Source organism: Gracilinanus agilis, chromosome 3 (genome assembly GCF_016433145.1).
Source record: "Gracilinanus agilis isolate LMUSP501 chromosome 3, AgileGrace, whole genome shotgun sequence".
Classification (NCBI taxonomy): domain Eukaryota; kingdom Metazoa; phylum Chordata; class Mammalia; order Didelphimorphia; family Didelphidae; genus Gracilinanus; species Gracilinanus agilis.
Genome location: NC_058132.1, coordinates 23,149,731 through 23,163,323, shown reverse-complemented (window position 1 = coordinate 23,163,323; position 13,593 = coordinate 23,149,731). Strand labels below are relative to the sequence as shown.

General features: G+C 50.9%; 2 protein-coding genes across 2 annotated transcripts in view; both read right to left on the bottom strand.

Annotated features, from left to right (window-relative positions):
* The window catches only part of NECTIN2 (nectin cell adhesion molecule 2), a 182,918-nt gene that overhangs the window by 79,148 nt on the left and 90,177 nt on the right, over nucleotides 1-13,593 (bottom strand). The gene's annotated exons all lie outside the window — the stretch shown is intronic.
* The window catches only part of BCL3 (BCL3 transcription coactivator), a 50,328-nt gene continuing 45,434 nt past the window's right edge, over nucleotides 8,700-13,593 (bottom strand). The window contains exons 3-9 of the mRNA XM_044666334.1: nucleotides 12,656-12,840; nucleotides 12,252-12,456; nucleotides 10,948-11,036; nucleotides 10,590-10,667; nucleotides 9,993-10,160; nucleotides 9,377-9,503; nucleotides 8,700-9,198 (exon numbers count right to left, since the gene is read on the bottom strand). Of these exons, the coding sequence (XP_044522269.1) occupies nucleotides 9,008-9,198; nucleotides 9,377-9,503; nucleotides 9,993-10,160; nucleotides 10,590-10,667; nucleotides 10,948-11,036; nucleotides 12,252-12,456; nucleotides 12,656-12,840 (1,043 nt within the window). The 3' untranslated portion in view covers nucleotides 8,700-9,007. The remainder of the gene's footprint in view (nucleotides 9,199-9,376; nucleotides 9,504-9,992; nucleotides 10,161-10,589; nucleotides 10,668-10,947; nucleotides 11,037-12,251; nucleotides 12,457-12,655; nucleotides 12,841-13,593) is intronic.

Genomic DNA, 13,593 nt, shown 5'->3' with positions numbered 1-13,593 from the left:
GACGGGGTGGGGGTGGGGGGAGGGCTGGAGCCCCTGGATTCTTGGGGAGAGCCGGGCTGGGGTCCCCGGGCAGAAGTGGGGGGCTGGGCAGGATGAGGCAGGGGCCCAGATTCTTCCACGGTGGGGGTGGGGGGGAGCCCAGACTCTGAACCGGTGGAACCGGTGAGGGAGGCCCCGGCAGGGCAGCAGCAGGTGGCGAGGGCCGGCGGCCACAAGGGGGCACTGCGTCCCTTTTGCCCAGCCTCCCCTGCCAGGAGGGAGCCACCCTTCAAAGGGAGCCGGAGCCCCTCTGCTAGCTGAGGTTATCCACAGACTCATGGACAGGCTTTGTATTGTACAGCTTCCCGGCTGTGTGACCCTGGCCAAGTCACTTCACCTCCATCGCCTAGCCCTTGCTGCTCTTCTGCCTTGGAACCAATACACAATGGGGATTCTGAGATGGCAGGGAAGGGCTTAAAACTGCCCAGAGTCGGTCAGTACACACCTGCTAAGAGCCTACTACGTGCTGGGCTCTGTCCTAAGAAATGTACAAGACAGGGGCCTGTCCAAGGAGGGAGACAATGGGCGGGCCATGGACAGGAAGGATAAAGCAGAGATGATCTAGATCCAGGAGGACTTTCTGGAGAAGGTGGATGTCAAGGGAGACTGAAGAAAGTGAGCATGAGGAGTGAGAGCATTCTGGGTGGGGAAGACAGCCCAAGAGATGTGCAGAGCCCAGAGATGGAGAGTCTTGTAGGAGGAACAAGGAGGCAGAAGGGAACACTGGGTAAGAAATGGAGAAAGGGGACAGATGGGGAAAGGTTTCAAAGGCTGGGACAGCTGGATGGTGCCAAGGTGCACAGAGCACTGGGCTGGGTCAGGGAGACCCAAGCATCTTCCTGAGTTCAAATCTGGCCTCAGACACTTCCGAACTGTGTGACCCTGAGCAAGTCATTTACTCCTGTCTGCCTCAGTTTCTTCATCTGCCAAATGAGCTGGAGAAGGAAATGGGAAACCACTCTAGTGTCTCTGCCAAGAAAGCCCCAAATGGAGTCATGAAGGGTTGGGCATGTCTCAAAAGACTAAGCCACCACAATTAAAAGCCAAACACAGGAGTTAATAATTGATTCTGAAGGCAATAGGGAGCCACTGGAGATTTATTAGATAGAGGGGTGCCATGGTGAGACGTGCTACTTTATGAAAATCTTTAGGACATCAGGGTAGAGGATAATGGGAGAGACTAGAGACAGGGAAGCTAACCTGTAGACTACTGCAGAGTCCCTTTTTATCAGAGACACCCATTTTTTATTATTAAAAATGATATTTAGAGCAGGAGATTGAGCATTGGGCCTAGAGTCAGGAAGTTGTTCACTCTGTCTGTCTCTTCTTCACCCCGTTGGAGTTTTTTGGGTAAACATATTGGAATGGTCTGCCATTTCCTTCTCCAGCTCATTTTACAGATGAGAAAACTAAGGTCAATAGGGTGAAATGACTTGTCTAGGGTCATACAGCTTGTAACTGTCTAAATCCACTTTTGAACTCAGGTCTTCCTGATGCCAGGCCAGTACGCTATCCACTGTGACACTTAGCTGCCCTAGAGGCAGGAAGATCTGAGGGCAAATCTGGATTCAGTCACTTATTTGTTGTGTAATCCTGGTCAAGTCATTTACCTGCTGTCTGACTCAGTTTCCCCATCTGTAAAATGGAGATAATAAGAGCACCTCTCTCCCAGGGAGGATCAAGAAAGATAATAAATTGTAATATGGTTAGCACAGTGCCAGGCACATAGTAGGCAATAAATGCTTGGTCTCTGCCTCTTCCTCCCCTTCATATGAGCATCCCACAAAGTAGAAAAAGAAAAGAGGATCAGGTCGTCCATGACCCTGAAATGCTCTTACACATCCCTTGAATTTCCTTTCAAATGTCTAAAGAATTCAACATGTAGCTTTCAAAGCCTTCCTCTTTGGTAACTCAGAGGCATAAAGGTGAATAAATATTGGACTCGTGATTTCATTAGAAACTCCCACATGAGGAACTCCCTCTACTGAGGCAGCTCTCCATTCTTACGGGGCAGCCTGGCGCTTGGGAGGTTAAGTCTTTTGTCCAGGATCGCCCATCCAGTTTGGACTTGAATACAGATGTCCCTGGAGGGACTTCTCCCCACCATCCCACCTCAGCTCTCAGGATATCTATACTTCTTGTCTACACTCAGAGGCTCACAGAATTCCCCAGACGCCCAAACACACACTGTGACACATGAAGATTATAGGCACACAAAGGCAGAGTCACAAACCCAGACTCAGAGACGTGAGCGGCCTCAAGTCTGCACAGAGACTGACATGAGTCCACTCAGATATTGACACGAGTCCACAGATAATGACATGACTGACTTAAGATATTGACATGAATCCATGCAGATACTAACATAAGCCCACATAGAAACTGACGAGTCTGCACAGATATTGACATGAGCCCACACAGATACTGACATTAGCCCACTCAGATAGTGACGTGAATCTACATAGATATTGACACGAGTACACACAGATATTGACACGAATCTGCACAGATACTGACATGACCCCATACAGATATTGACATGAGTCCACACAGATATTTACAGGAGTCCACACAGATATTGACACGAATCTGTACAGATACTGACATGAGCCCATATAGATACTGACATGAGTCCACACAGATGTTGACATGAGCCTATGCAGATATTGACGAGTCCACGCAGATACTGACATAATTGCACAGATATTGACATGAATCCGTGCAGATACTGACACAAGTCCACATAGAAGCTGACATGAGTCCACAGATACTGTCACGAGCCCACACAGATATTGACATTAGCCCACTCAGATAGTGACATGAGTCTACACAGATACTGACATGAGTACACACAGATATTGACACGAATCTGCACAGATACTGACATGAGTCCACATAGATATTGACAGGAGTCCACATAGATATTAACACGAATCTGCACAGATACTGACATGAGCCCATACAGATACTGATATGAGTCCACACAGATATTGACACAATTGCACAATTGCACAGATATTGACATGAATCCATGCAGATACTGACACAAGTCCACATAGAAACTGACATGAGTCCACATAGATACTGACATGAGTCCACATAGATATTGACCTGAGTATGCATGGATATTGACATGAATCCACACAGATACTGACATGAGCCTATGCAGATATTGCCATGAGTCCATGCAGATACTGACATGAGTCCACACAGATATTGACACAATTGTACAATTGCATAGATATTGACATGAGTCCACAGAAATGTGCACACACATACACATGCTTGCCAACCAGAGGCATGTACCCAGTCTCATCCTAGTTCGCAGAAACATGGAAAGACTTAGTCCCCTGCCTACCCTCCCCATCCATATAAGCCTGGGCCACATCAAGGCAGCTACCCACTGAGGCACAGTCAGACAGAAAAAACCCGAGTCATAGCACACAGTCAGGGTTTAATTCATCAAGGCCATCATCATGGCCTACACGACAATATGGTCTGCATGACTTCATATGTATAATGAGTCCTATGAGGAATCTTTTCAATGAGTGGGGGTCGGGGATAACTTGGAACTGAAAATGAAAGAAAATCTGAAAATAATTCCTTTAAAAATGATTAAAAAAAAATGGAGCAGCTATGTAGCTCAGTGGATTGAGAGCCAGGCCTAGAGAAAGGAGGTCCTGGGTTCAAATCTAACCTCAGACACTTCCTGGCTGTGTGACCCTGAGCAACTCACTTAACCCGCATTGTCTACCCATTACTTTTCTTCTGCATTGGAACCCATCCTTAGGGTTGATTCCAAGACAGAAGATAAGGTTGGTTTAAAAAACAAAAAACAAGGGGCAGCTGGGTAGCTGGATTGAGTGGATTGAGAAGCCTAGAGATAGGAGGTCCTAGGTTCAAATCCGGCCTCAGACACTTCCCAACTGTGTGACCCTGGGCAAGTCACTTGACCCCCGTTGTCCACCCTTACCACTCTTCCACCTAGGAGCCAATACACAGAAGTTAAAGGTTAAAAAAAAACCAACAAAACAACAAATGCTTGTTTACTGGATAGCAATAGTAATAGCAATAATAGCTAGCATTTCTAGAATGTTTTCAGGATGGGAAAGTGATTTCTAGATTAGCTCATTGGAGTTAATGTACATTAATATTACAATATTAAATATATTTAAATAAAATACCAGTATATGATATATTTATTATATTTATAAAATATTAACAACATTGACATATTATTATCCCCATTTTACAGTTAAGGAAATTGAGGCAGATAGAGGTTAAATGACTTGCCCATGTTACACAGCTAGTTAGTGTTTGAAGGAAGATTTGAATTCAGGTCCTCAGGACTCCAATTCTTATTCTCTATCACCTCTTCCCCACTTGAAGTCATTACTCTTCATTTCTTCTCCCCTAAATGATTTCAGGGATTCAGCCAGATGGTGTCAATAGATAGATCCTGGAAGACTCATCTTCCTGACTTCAAATCTGGCCTCAGACACTTTCTAGTTGTATGACCCTGGGCAAGTCACTTAACCTTGTTGGCCTCAGTTTCCTCATCTGTGAAATGAGCTGAAGAAGGAAATGGTGAACCACTCCAGTATCTTTGTCAAGAAAACTCCAAATGGGGGGCAGCTGGGTAGCTTAGTGGAGTGAGAGCCAGGCCTAGAGACAGGAGGTCCTAGGTTCAAACCCGGCCTCAGCCACTTCCCAGCTGTGTGACCCTGGGCAAGTCACTTGACCCCCATTGCCCACCCTTACCAATCTTCCACCTATGAGACAATACACCGAAGTACAAGGGTTTAAAAAAAAAAAAGAAAAGAAAAGAAAACTCCAAATGGGGTCATGAAGAGTTGGACACTTCTGAAAAGACTAATTTTTAAATTTTATTTTTATTTTAAATTATTTTTTTCATTGTTACATGATTCATTTTCTCTCCTTCCCCTCTCTTGGAACTGACAAGCAATTCCACTGGGTTTTACATGTCTTATTACTCAAAACCTAGTTCTATATTATTCAGATTTGTAATAGTCATCTTTTAAAACCAAAACCCCAAATTTTGTACCCAAATAAACAAGTGATAAATCGTATGTTTTCTTTTGTATTTCTACTCCAACAGTTCTTTGTCTAGTTATGGAGAGCAGTCTTTCTTGGAATTGTCCTGGATCATTGTATTATTATTAGTTGCAAAGTCTATTACATTCGATCGTCCCACAATGTTTCAGTTTCTGTGTATGATGTTCTCCAGGTTCTGCTCATTTCACTCCGCATCAGTTCATGGAGGTCTTTCCAGTTGATATAGAAATCCTCCATTTCTTTATTCCTTACAACACAATAGTATACCATCACCATCGATTACCACAATTTGTTTAACCATTCCCTAATAGAGGGAATTCCCTCATTTTCCAATTTTTTTTCCAATACAAAGAGTGCAACTATGAATATTTTTGTACAACCATTTTTTATTATCTCTTTGGGGGCACAAACCTGCTGGATCGAAGGGTCTGCATTCTTTTAAAGCCCTTTTGGCATGATTCCAAATTTCCTTCCAGAATAGTTGGATCAATTCACAACTCCACCAGCAATGCATCAGCATCCCAATTTTGCTACATCCTCTCCAACATTTATCATTTTTCTTTACTGTCATATTGGCCAATCTGCTAGGGGTGAGGTAGTGCCTCAGAGTTGTTTTGATTTGCATTTCTCTGATCTAGAGGGATTTAGAACACTTTTTCATGTGTTTATTGTTAGTTTTGATTTCTTCATCTGAAAACTGCCTATTCATATCCCTTGACCATTTGTCAACTGGGGAATGGCTTGATTTCCTGATTATTTGACTTGGTTCCTAATAAATTTGAGAAATTAGACCTTGGTCAGAGATTTTGTTATAAATCACCCCCCTCCAGTTTGTTGCTTCCTTTTCTAATTTTGGTTGCATTGGTTTTGTTTGTACAAACCCTTTTAAATTTAATATAATAAAAATTAATCATTTTACAACTTGTAATGTTCTTTATCTCTTGTTTGGTCTTCAGTTCCTTCCTTTCCCATAGATCTGACAGGTATACTAGTCTGTGTTCACTTAATTTACTTACAGTTTCCTTCTTTATATTCAAGTCTTTCACCCATTCTTTTTATTTTTTCTTAAATCCTTAACTTCTGTGTATTGGCTCCTAGGTGGAAGAATGGTAAGGGTGGGCAATGGGGGTCAAGTGACTTGCCCAGGGTCACACAGCTAGGAAGTATCTGAGGTCAGATTTGAACCCAGGACCTCCTGTCTCTAGGCCTGACTCTCAATCCACTGAGCTACCCAGCTGCCCTCTCTTTCACCCATTCTGAATTTATCTTGGTATATAGGATGTGAGATATTGATCTAAACCTAATTTTTCCCATACTGTTTTTTAATTGAAAAGACTAATTTGAAAGCAAACGATTTCAGTATCTCCAATGGTCTTTCTTCACTCTGATCCATCCTCCAATTAGCTGCCAAGGTCTGACTATGTCCCTGTCTTGCTCAAAGGAACCCCAATGGCTCCCTAGTACTCCTACGAGTAGAGAGGATATGATGCCCATGAGGGATGTTGTAGAGAAAGAAATGATAAGTTTTGGCAGTTGATTGGATATGTGTGATGAATAAGGGAGGAGTGAAGGAAATGGAGTGGATAGAAAAAAAAAGACTTGGAATCGGTAAGACCTGAGTTCAAATCCTCCCTCAGCCACTTAACTGTGTGACCCTCTGTCTGTCTTCTTCCTACCCTTCTAATATTTTTCTATTTTATAACCTCTAAACTCTGCAATCTAGCCACATATTCCTCTTTGTGGTTCTTCACACATGAACCTGTATCTCTCATTTCCCATCTCCAAGCTTTTGCACTGCCTATCGTTCTCCCTGCCTGGAATGCTCTCCCTCTGATCCTCTTAACTCTTAGTCCTGGCCAGGAAGCATTTCTTGGTCTCCCCAGCTGCTGGTTCCTTCCAGTCTAAGGCTCCCTCCCATCTGCTTGGGATTTATTTTGTACGGATTGATTTCTCTGTCGTCTCTCCCATGAGAATGTCAGCTTCCGGAGGCCAGGGATTCTTCATGCCTTTCCCAAGCCCTTGATACACGAGTGGGCCGAACACCTGGCCACAGAGTCTGTCTGTCTATCTGTCTGTCTGTCTCCCTTTCCCTCCCTCCCGCCACAGACCCATGATGCCCTGTTTACTCCCAGCTGCACATAGGCACGAGGTCCCACATACAAAGATGGTTGGTTCTGAACAGACAGACAGAGGACAGACAGGGTCCTCCATAGACCCATTGGAGAGCCCTTTCCGGAGCGTCTCAAGTGGGCTGGACCCTTGGAGGAAACAGAAATAACCAGCTAACTTGGACCCTGGCCAGGAGGGGCGCAGGGCCTTGCAGAAGGGAACGGGCTCATCCTTGAGGAGGCTCTGGGTGGGAACTACTCATATTCCCATGTGGCTAAACATGATCAGGAAGGACTGCCTGGAGGAGGCAAAGAACTGTGCTGGGCCCTTTAGGAGAAGGGGAGCGGATCCAAGAAAAGGCTGGGCAAAGACAGAAATGCCCATTTTGTGGAGAAGCCTGACCTGGTAGAATGGCGGGGATGTGTGGGGGCCTCGAATGCCTACTTGAGAAGTCTGGCTGGGATCTTGGGGCCCTGAGAAAGGGAAGGGTAAACAGCTTTGATGAAAGGACCACAGATCCCATCCAGACCTCATTGTGCAGCCAGGGAAACTAAGGCCCCAGATAGGGAAATTCGCTCTCTCTAGGGACTAAACCCCACTTAAAACCTGTGTTGCCTTAGTGAAGGCACTTACCCTCTCCCTGGCCCTCGCTTTCCTCATCTGCACCAGGGGAGGGGGGACCAGATCCTGGCTCTTCAATCTATGACCTGAGGGTGGAGAATGTCAGGGCTGCGAGGACCCTCAGGATGTGTCAGAGCTGGAAGGGGACTTAGAAAATGTTCCAGCTTGGAGAATACTTAGGATGGAGGTCTTTAGAGGGAGGACAGAGGAGGAAACTGAGGCACAGAGAGAGGATTGGGCTTTCCTGACCGTACACGGAATCAGGTCGAGGACAGGACTCAGATATGCCCTGGCCCCACTCTCACTCCCAGCCAAGGTCCCAGAGATGGAACCCAAAGGCAAGTGGCAACACCCATGCAGGTACACTCTTGTCTCGGGCAGAGTCCCAACCATGCCCATGTGGGGTTTACCAAGTGCTTTCCCCATGGCATCCTGACAAGGCTGGTCACATAAGCATCATTCCCAGCCAGGGGCTAAGGCTGAGATGGAGAAGGGATGCAGCCATGACAAATGACGGTCCTTCTGGGCTTCCCATCCACTCTGCCATCTTAGCCTGAACGGAGGCGTGGGGAGCCCTGGTACACAGAGGAGGGCGCTGAGGCCCGGAGGGGTCCCCCAGTCAGTCTGTGGCGGGCAGGACCCAGCCATGCCCCGGTGTCTCCCGGCTCCAGGGACAGCACCCTTTCCCATACCAGCGATGCCTTCCCAGTGGTCCCAGGTTCAGGTCCCATCGCTAATGGGAAGTGAGCGGCGCGTGCTAGAGGCGAGACGCCGAGTTTCCTGCCTCCACGTCCTGGGCCTCTGGGGCCGCACCTGTCACACACACACACAGAGCCACGGGAATACAGAGTGCATATGATACAAAAATAGTTTATTACAAAAGTAAACCGAAATCCCCAATAATTTACATTGTCTTCAGCCCCAGGGAGCTGGCACGAGCCAGAGCCCCGGAGAGGTATCTCGGACAAAGGGCGTCGGGGGGACAAGGAGCAGGGCAGGTGGGGGCACTGCCAGCCAGACGCCCCGTTTCCCTTGCAGAGGGGCAGGGATGAGGTGTGTGCAAATCTTGGTCCTGTGAGTCTTGGTAGGAGGGGGGACATGTGCCCTTCACAGTTTTCCAGGGGCCCTTCCCTTTAGGACAGAGACCTTCCCCCCTCTTCCCTCAGCTCCCACCGGGGGCAGGGGATGGGGGGACCGGCCGGCCGGGGACTCGGAGCGGCCCGGGGTAGGGAAGAAACGCTGTTGGGGACTGGGTGGGCAGGAAGAATATCTGGGGGCCCTGGAGCGAGGTGGGGGGATCCTCAGGGGGAGAGCGGGGTGGCGAGGACGAAGCCGGAGATGCTGAAGGTGGGCCTGGAGGAGAAAAGGGCTATGAGAGGAGGGCAGGGCGTCCAGTTCCCTGAGCGGAGGAGGGGCTGGGATGGGGTTCCAAAGACCTCCAGGGACCCTGGGTTGGCCCCGGAGGCCCTGAGGCCACAGCAGGCGCTGAGGCAGCAGGATGCCAGGGTCTGGGGGCGGGGGAGGTTCTTACCACTAGATCCTAACTGGCTGCTACCTTCGGGGGACACGGGGGCGCTTCCATCTTGGGTGGGCTCTGCTGGTCCCAGGGCAGGCTGGGGGCCAGAGCGGGAAGCTTTCCCCCTCAGGATGTCAATGACCTTTGGGGGAAAGGGAAGGGATGGTGGCGGCTCCGAGGACATACTTGGATCTTGGCTGCCCTCCGTCTCATGTTTAAAAACAAACCCCCCACCCCCCTCACCGTCAACACTAAGTATCGGCTCCAAGGCAGAAGGGCCGGAAGGGCTAGGCAGTTGGGTTAAGTGACTTGCCCAGGGTCACACAGCTAGGAAGTCTGCAAGGCCATTTTTGAACCCGGGACCTCCCATCTCCAGGCCTGGTTCCCTATCCCCTGAGCCACTGAGCTGTCCCGAGGTTCCCCATCTCCGCCCCCATCTCCCCAAGGCCAGCTCCGTCTCCGTCCTTATGTCCGCCCCCACTATTTCCACTCCCTCCTGCGCCTCGGGGTCTCTATCTCCCCTCTGCCTCTTGGCCTGCTGTTCCTGTCCATCGGTCTGTCTGTCTGTCCGTCCCACTCCCGCAAGGCACCCCGTTGTATCTCTCGCTTCCACAGCTGAGGGAGGACTCACCCGTCGGTTCCGAGCCACCATGAGAGGGGTATCGTTGTGACAGTTCTTGAGGCTGCTGTCAGCCCCGCTGCGGACCAGGGTTCGGACCAGCGGCAGGAGGCCTCGGCCGGAGGCTGAGTGCAGGGCAGAGCTGCCCGAGTACATCTGAGCGTTCACGTTGGCGCCGTGCTGGGGGGAAGTGAGCAGAGCCAGGGGTGGGGATAACGTAGCTGTTCGGGCTACAATGGAAGCTCCCGAGAGCGGGGCGGCCTCATATTTTGTTTTAACTCTTCATTTTTGTCTTAGTCACAACTCCAAGACGGAGGAGCAAGGGCTAGGCAGTTAGGGTTAAGTGACTTGCCCAGGGTCACACAACTTGGGAGGGTCTGAGGTCAAACTGAACTCAGGACCTCCCATCTCCAGGTCTGGCTCTCTATCCGATGAGCTGCCCCAGCCGGCTTCATTTTTGGTTCTAATCCTGAATCTCTAGCAACGAGCGCAGAGTGTTGCACTCAGTAGGTGCTTTATCAGTGTATTGGATTATACTGAAGGGACAAGAACTGCGGGATGGGGAAAGAGAGGGCCCCGGTTTGGGGGGGTCCAGGCAGGGTCTCTCACCTGGAGCAGCAGCTGCACCATATTCAAACTGTTGTTTTCCACAGCATGGATGAGCGGGGAGCGGCCACTCTTGATGTCCTGGGCAAGGAAGAGAAGAGAACTAGGATAGGTCACCTGCCCACCCACCTGGCTACCCATAAATCCCCTCTGCTCTCCCACGCCTCCTCCTAGCTCCTGTCTTGAGCATCATCCCGTCTGTAGGCCTCTCCTGGCCTCACTAGGGAGCCCTTGCTGAGACCCTTCAACCTTGGAGCCCAAGAATGTTCCCTCCACTTTGGAGATGCCTCACTTCCTGGCCCTCTGAGGGTGCCGGGGGTCGGCACCCCAGCTTCCGAGCCTTCTTCCCACCGGCACTCACCACGGCATCAATGTCTGCTCCTCGGTCCAGCAGCAGCAGTACGGTCTCCGTGTTCTCTGTGTTGACAGCCACGTGGAGGGGGGTCAGCCCTGGGGGAGGCAGAGAACAGAAAGGGGGATGAGGGAGGGCCTTCCTCGTCCCTTCATCTCCCTATCGCCCATCACTGCCATCTTAGAGGGATGAAAAAGAGGGAAAAGAAGGCTGGAGTCTAGTCCTGGCTCTGCTTCACCGAGAGGAAGCCCCTTTTCTGGAGATGAGAGAGAGCTTTTAGTTTCCTAAACTTTAAGATGGCTAAGGGGATCTCTAAGCCCCTTCCCCTTGACATTCTGTTCTTTGTTCCAGCATCCTGGCTTCCAAGTTCTCACCTAACTGACTTTTGACGTTCGTCTAAGGGTCCTCCCATCTCTGACCCGCCATGTTTCAAGAGTCCTCCCATCTCTGACCCGCCATGTTCTAAGGTTCCTCCCATCTCTGACCTGCCATGTTCTAAGAGTCCTCCCATCTCTGACCTGCCATGTTCTAAGGTTCCTCCCATCTCTGACCTGCCATGTTCTAAGGTTCCTCCCATCTCGGACCTGCCATGTTCTAAGGTTCCTCCCATCTCGGACCTGCCATGTTCTAAGAGTCCTCCCATCTCTGACCTGCCATGTTCTAAGGTTCCTCCCATCTCTGACCCGCCATGTTCTAAGGTTCCTCCCATCTCGGACCTGCCATGTTCTAAGGTTCCTCCCATCTCGGACCTGCCATGTTCTAAGAGTCCTCCCATCTCTGACCTGCCATGTTCTAAGGTTCCTCCCATCTCTGACCCGCCATGTTCTAAGGTTCCTCCCATCTCTGACCTGCCATGTTCTAAGAGTCCTCCCATCTCTGACCTGCCATGTTCTAAGGTTCCTCCCATCTCGGACCTGCCATGTTCTAAGGTTCCTCCCATCTCGGACCTGCCATGTTCTAAGAGTCCTCCCATCTCTGACCTGCCATGTTCTAAGGTTCCTCCCATCTCGGACCCGCCATGTTCTAAGAGTCCTCCCATCTCGGACCCGCCATGTTCTAAGAGTCCTCCCAGTTCTGACATTCCCTGTTCTAAGGGTTCTCCCGGATCTCACGCGACACATTCTAAGGGCCTCCTAGCTCAAATATAGAAAGAACACAGACTATTCCAAGGGTCTCCCCTCCCCAGGCCTGGAGTTCCAAGTTCTAAGGGCCCCTCCTCTGGCACCCTGTTCTTTGTCCGGCCATTCCCACGACATCCTCCGTGGTTCTAAGAGCTAGCCCTCCCGCCCTGGCGCCCAAGCTGCGGCCCTCACCCTCATAGTTCCTGGCTTCCAGGCCCAGTGCCCCAGGGGCTGAGGTGTCCAGCAGGGCCCGCAGGCAGCTGGGGCTCCGGTGTTCACAGGCCAAGTGAGCTGCTGTCTGGCCATTTCGGTCCAGGGCCATGGGGCTGGCCCCCCTAGACACCAGGAGCCTCACCACCGAGGGCAGGGTAGTGATGACGGCTAGGTGGAGGGGTGTCTGCCCGGGAGAACAGCTGTGAGGGGGGGCCTGAGCACCCAGCTCCCCCCACCCCCGCCTCTTAATTCGATTGGCTGCAACCCCAGGTTAGTAAAGGACACAGAGTGGGCCGAGGGGCTGCCCCTGCCCTCAGAGGACTCTCCCACAGTGAGGCCCTTCCCTCCTAGCCCGCCCAGCCCACTGGGGTCCAGAGGCTCACCTGCCTTAAGTTATTGTAGACGTCCAGGTCCCTCCCCCCTTGTTGGAAGAGCTGGACCAGGCGCTGCACTGCCAGAAGGTTGCCCTGGGCTACTGCGATGTGGAGAGGCCTGAGACAACAGAAAGGCCAGTGGGCTCCCTGCCTCTCCCTCTTTCTGGCCTTGGTCCAGCCCAGCCAGGTTGGAAAGAGGAGGGTGGCAAGCAGTTATCTGTGACGGGAGTAGGGGGGGACAGCTGGGTGGCTCAGTGGATAGAGCCAGGAGGTCCTGGGTTCAAATCTGTCCTCAGACACTTCTTAGCCCAGAGACCCTGGGCCTGTCACTTCATTCCCCTCGCCTAGCTCTTACCACTCTTCTGTCTTAGCGGCAGTCCCTAGTATAATTCTAAGGCTATTAAAAAAAAAAAAAAAGACTGATTGGGGATGGAGAACACGCTGTAAAGCTACTGGCCTGTCCCTCTCCGAGTCTCAGTTTCCTTTTTTGTAAAAATGTGGAGAAGAGAGTAGCCTGGATGGTCCTGAGGCTGCCTGTCCCTCCAGGCTTGGCTCCATCCCGTTGGTCCCTGCATCCCTGAGCCTCACCTGCGGTCACCCGATCCCCAGTTCCTCATTCCCCCTCGCCCCGCCCCCTGCCGGTCCCTCGGTCCCAGGCCCCAGGGTTCGTGGGAGGGGCTCGCCGGGGAGCCGGAGCTGCTGATTTCAGAGAAACCCTGGGGCCGGAGGCCGGAGTTCCCATAAACCGAGGCCTGGAGGGAGGGGGAGGCAGGAGGGAGGAGGCGGGGTCGAAGGAAGTGGGGATGGGAGGGGCTGGCCCTGCCCTCACAGACTTCCAGTAACCAGGCTGGGGGGGAGGGGGGCGGAGAATCCACTTCCTGCCCCAGGGAGGGGCGGGGGAGGGGAAAGGATGGGGCAGAAGCCGGCGGCTGGGCTCTCCCCTTCCC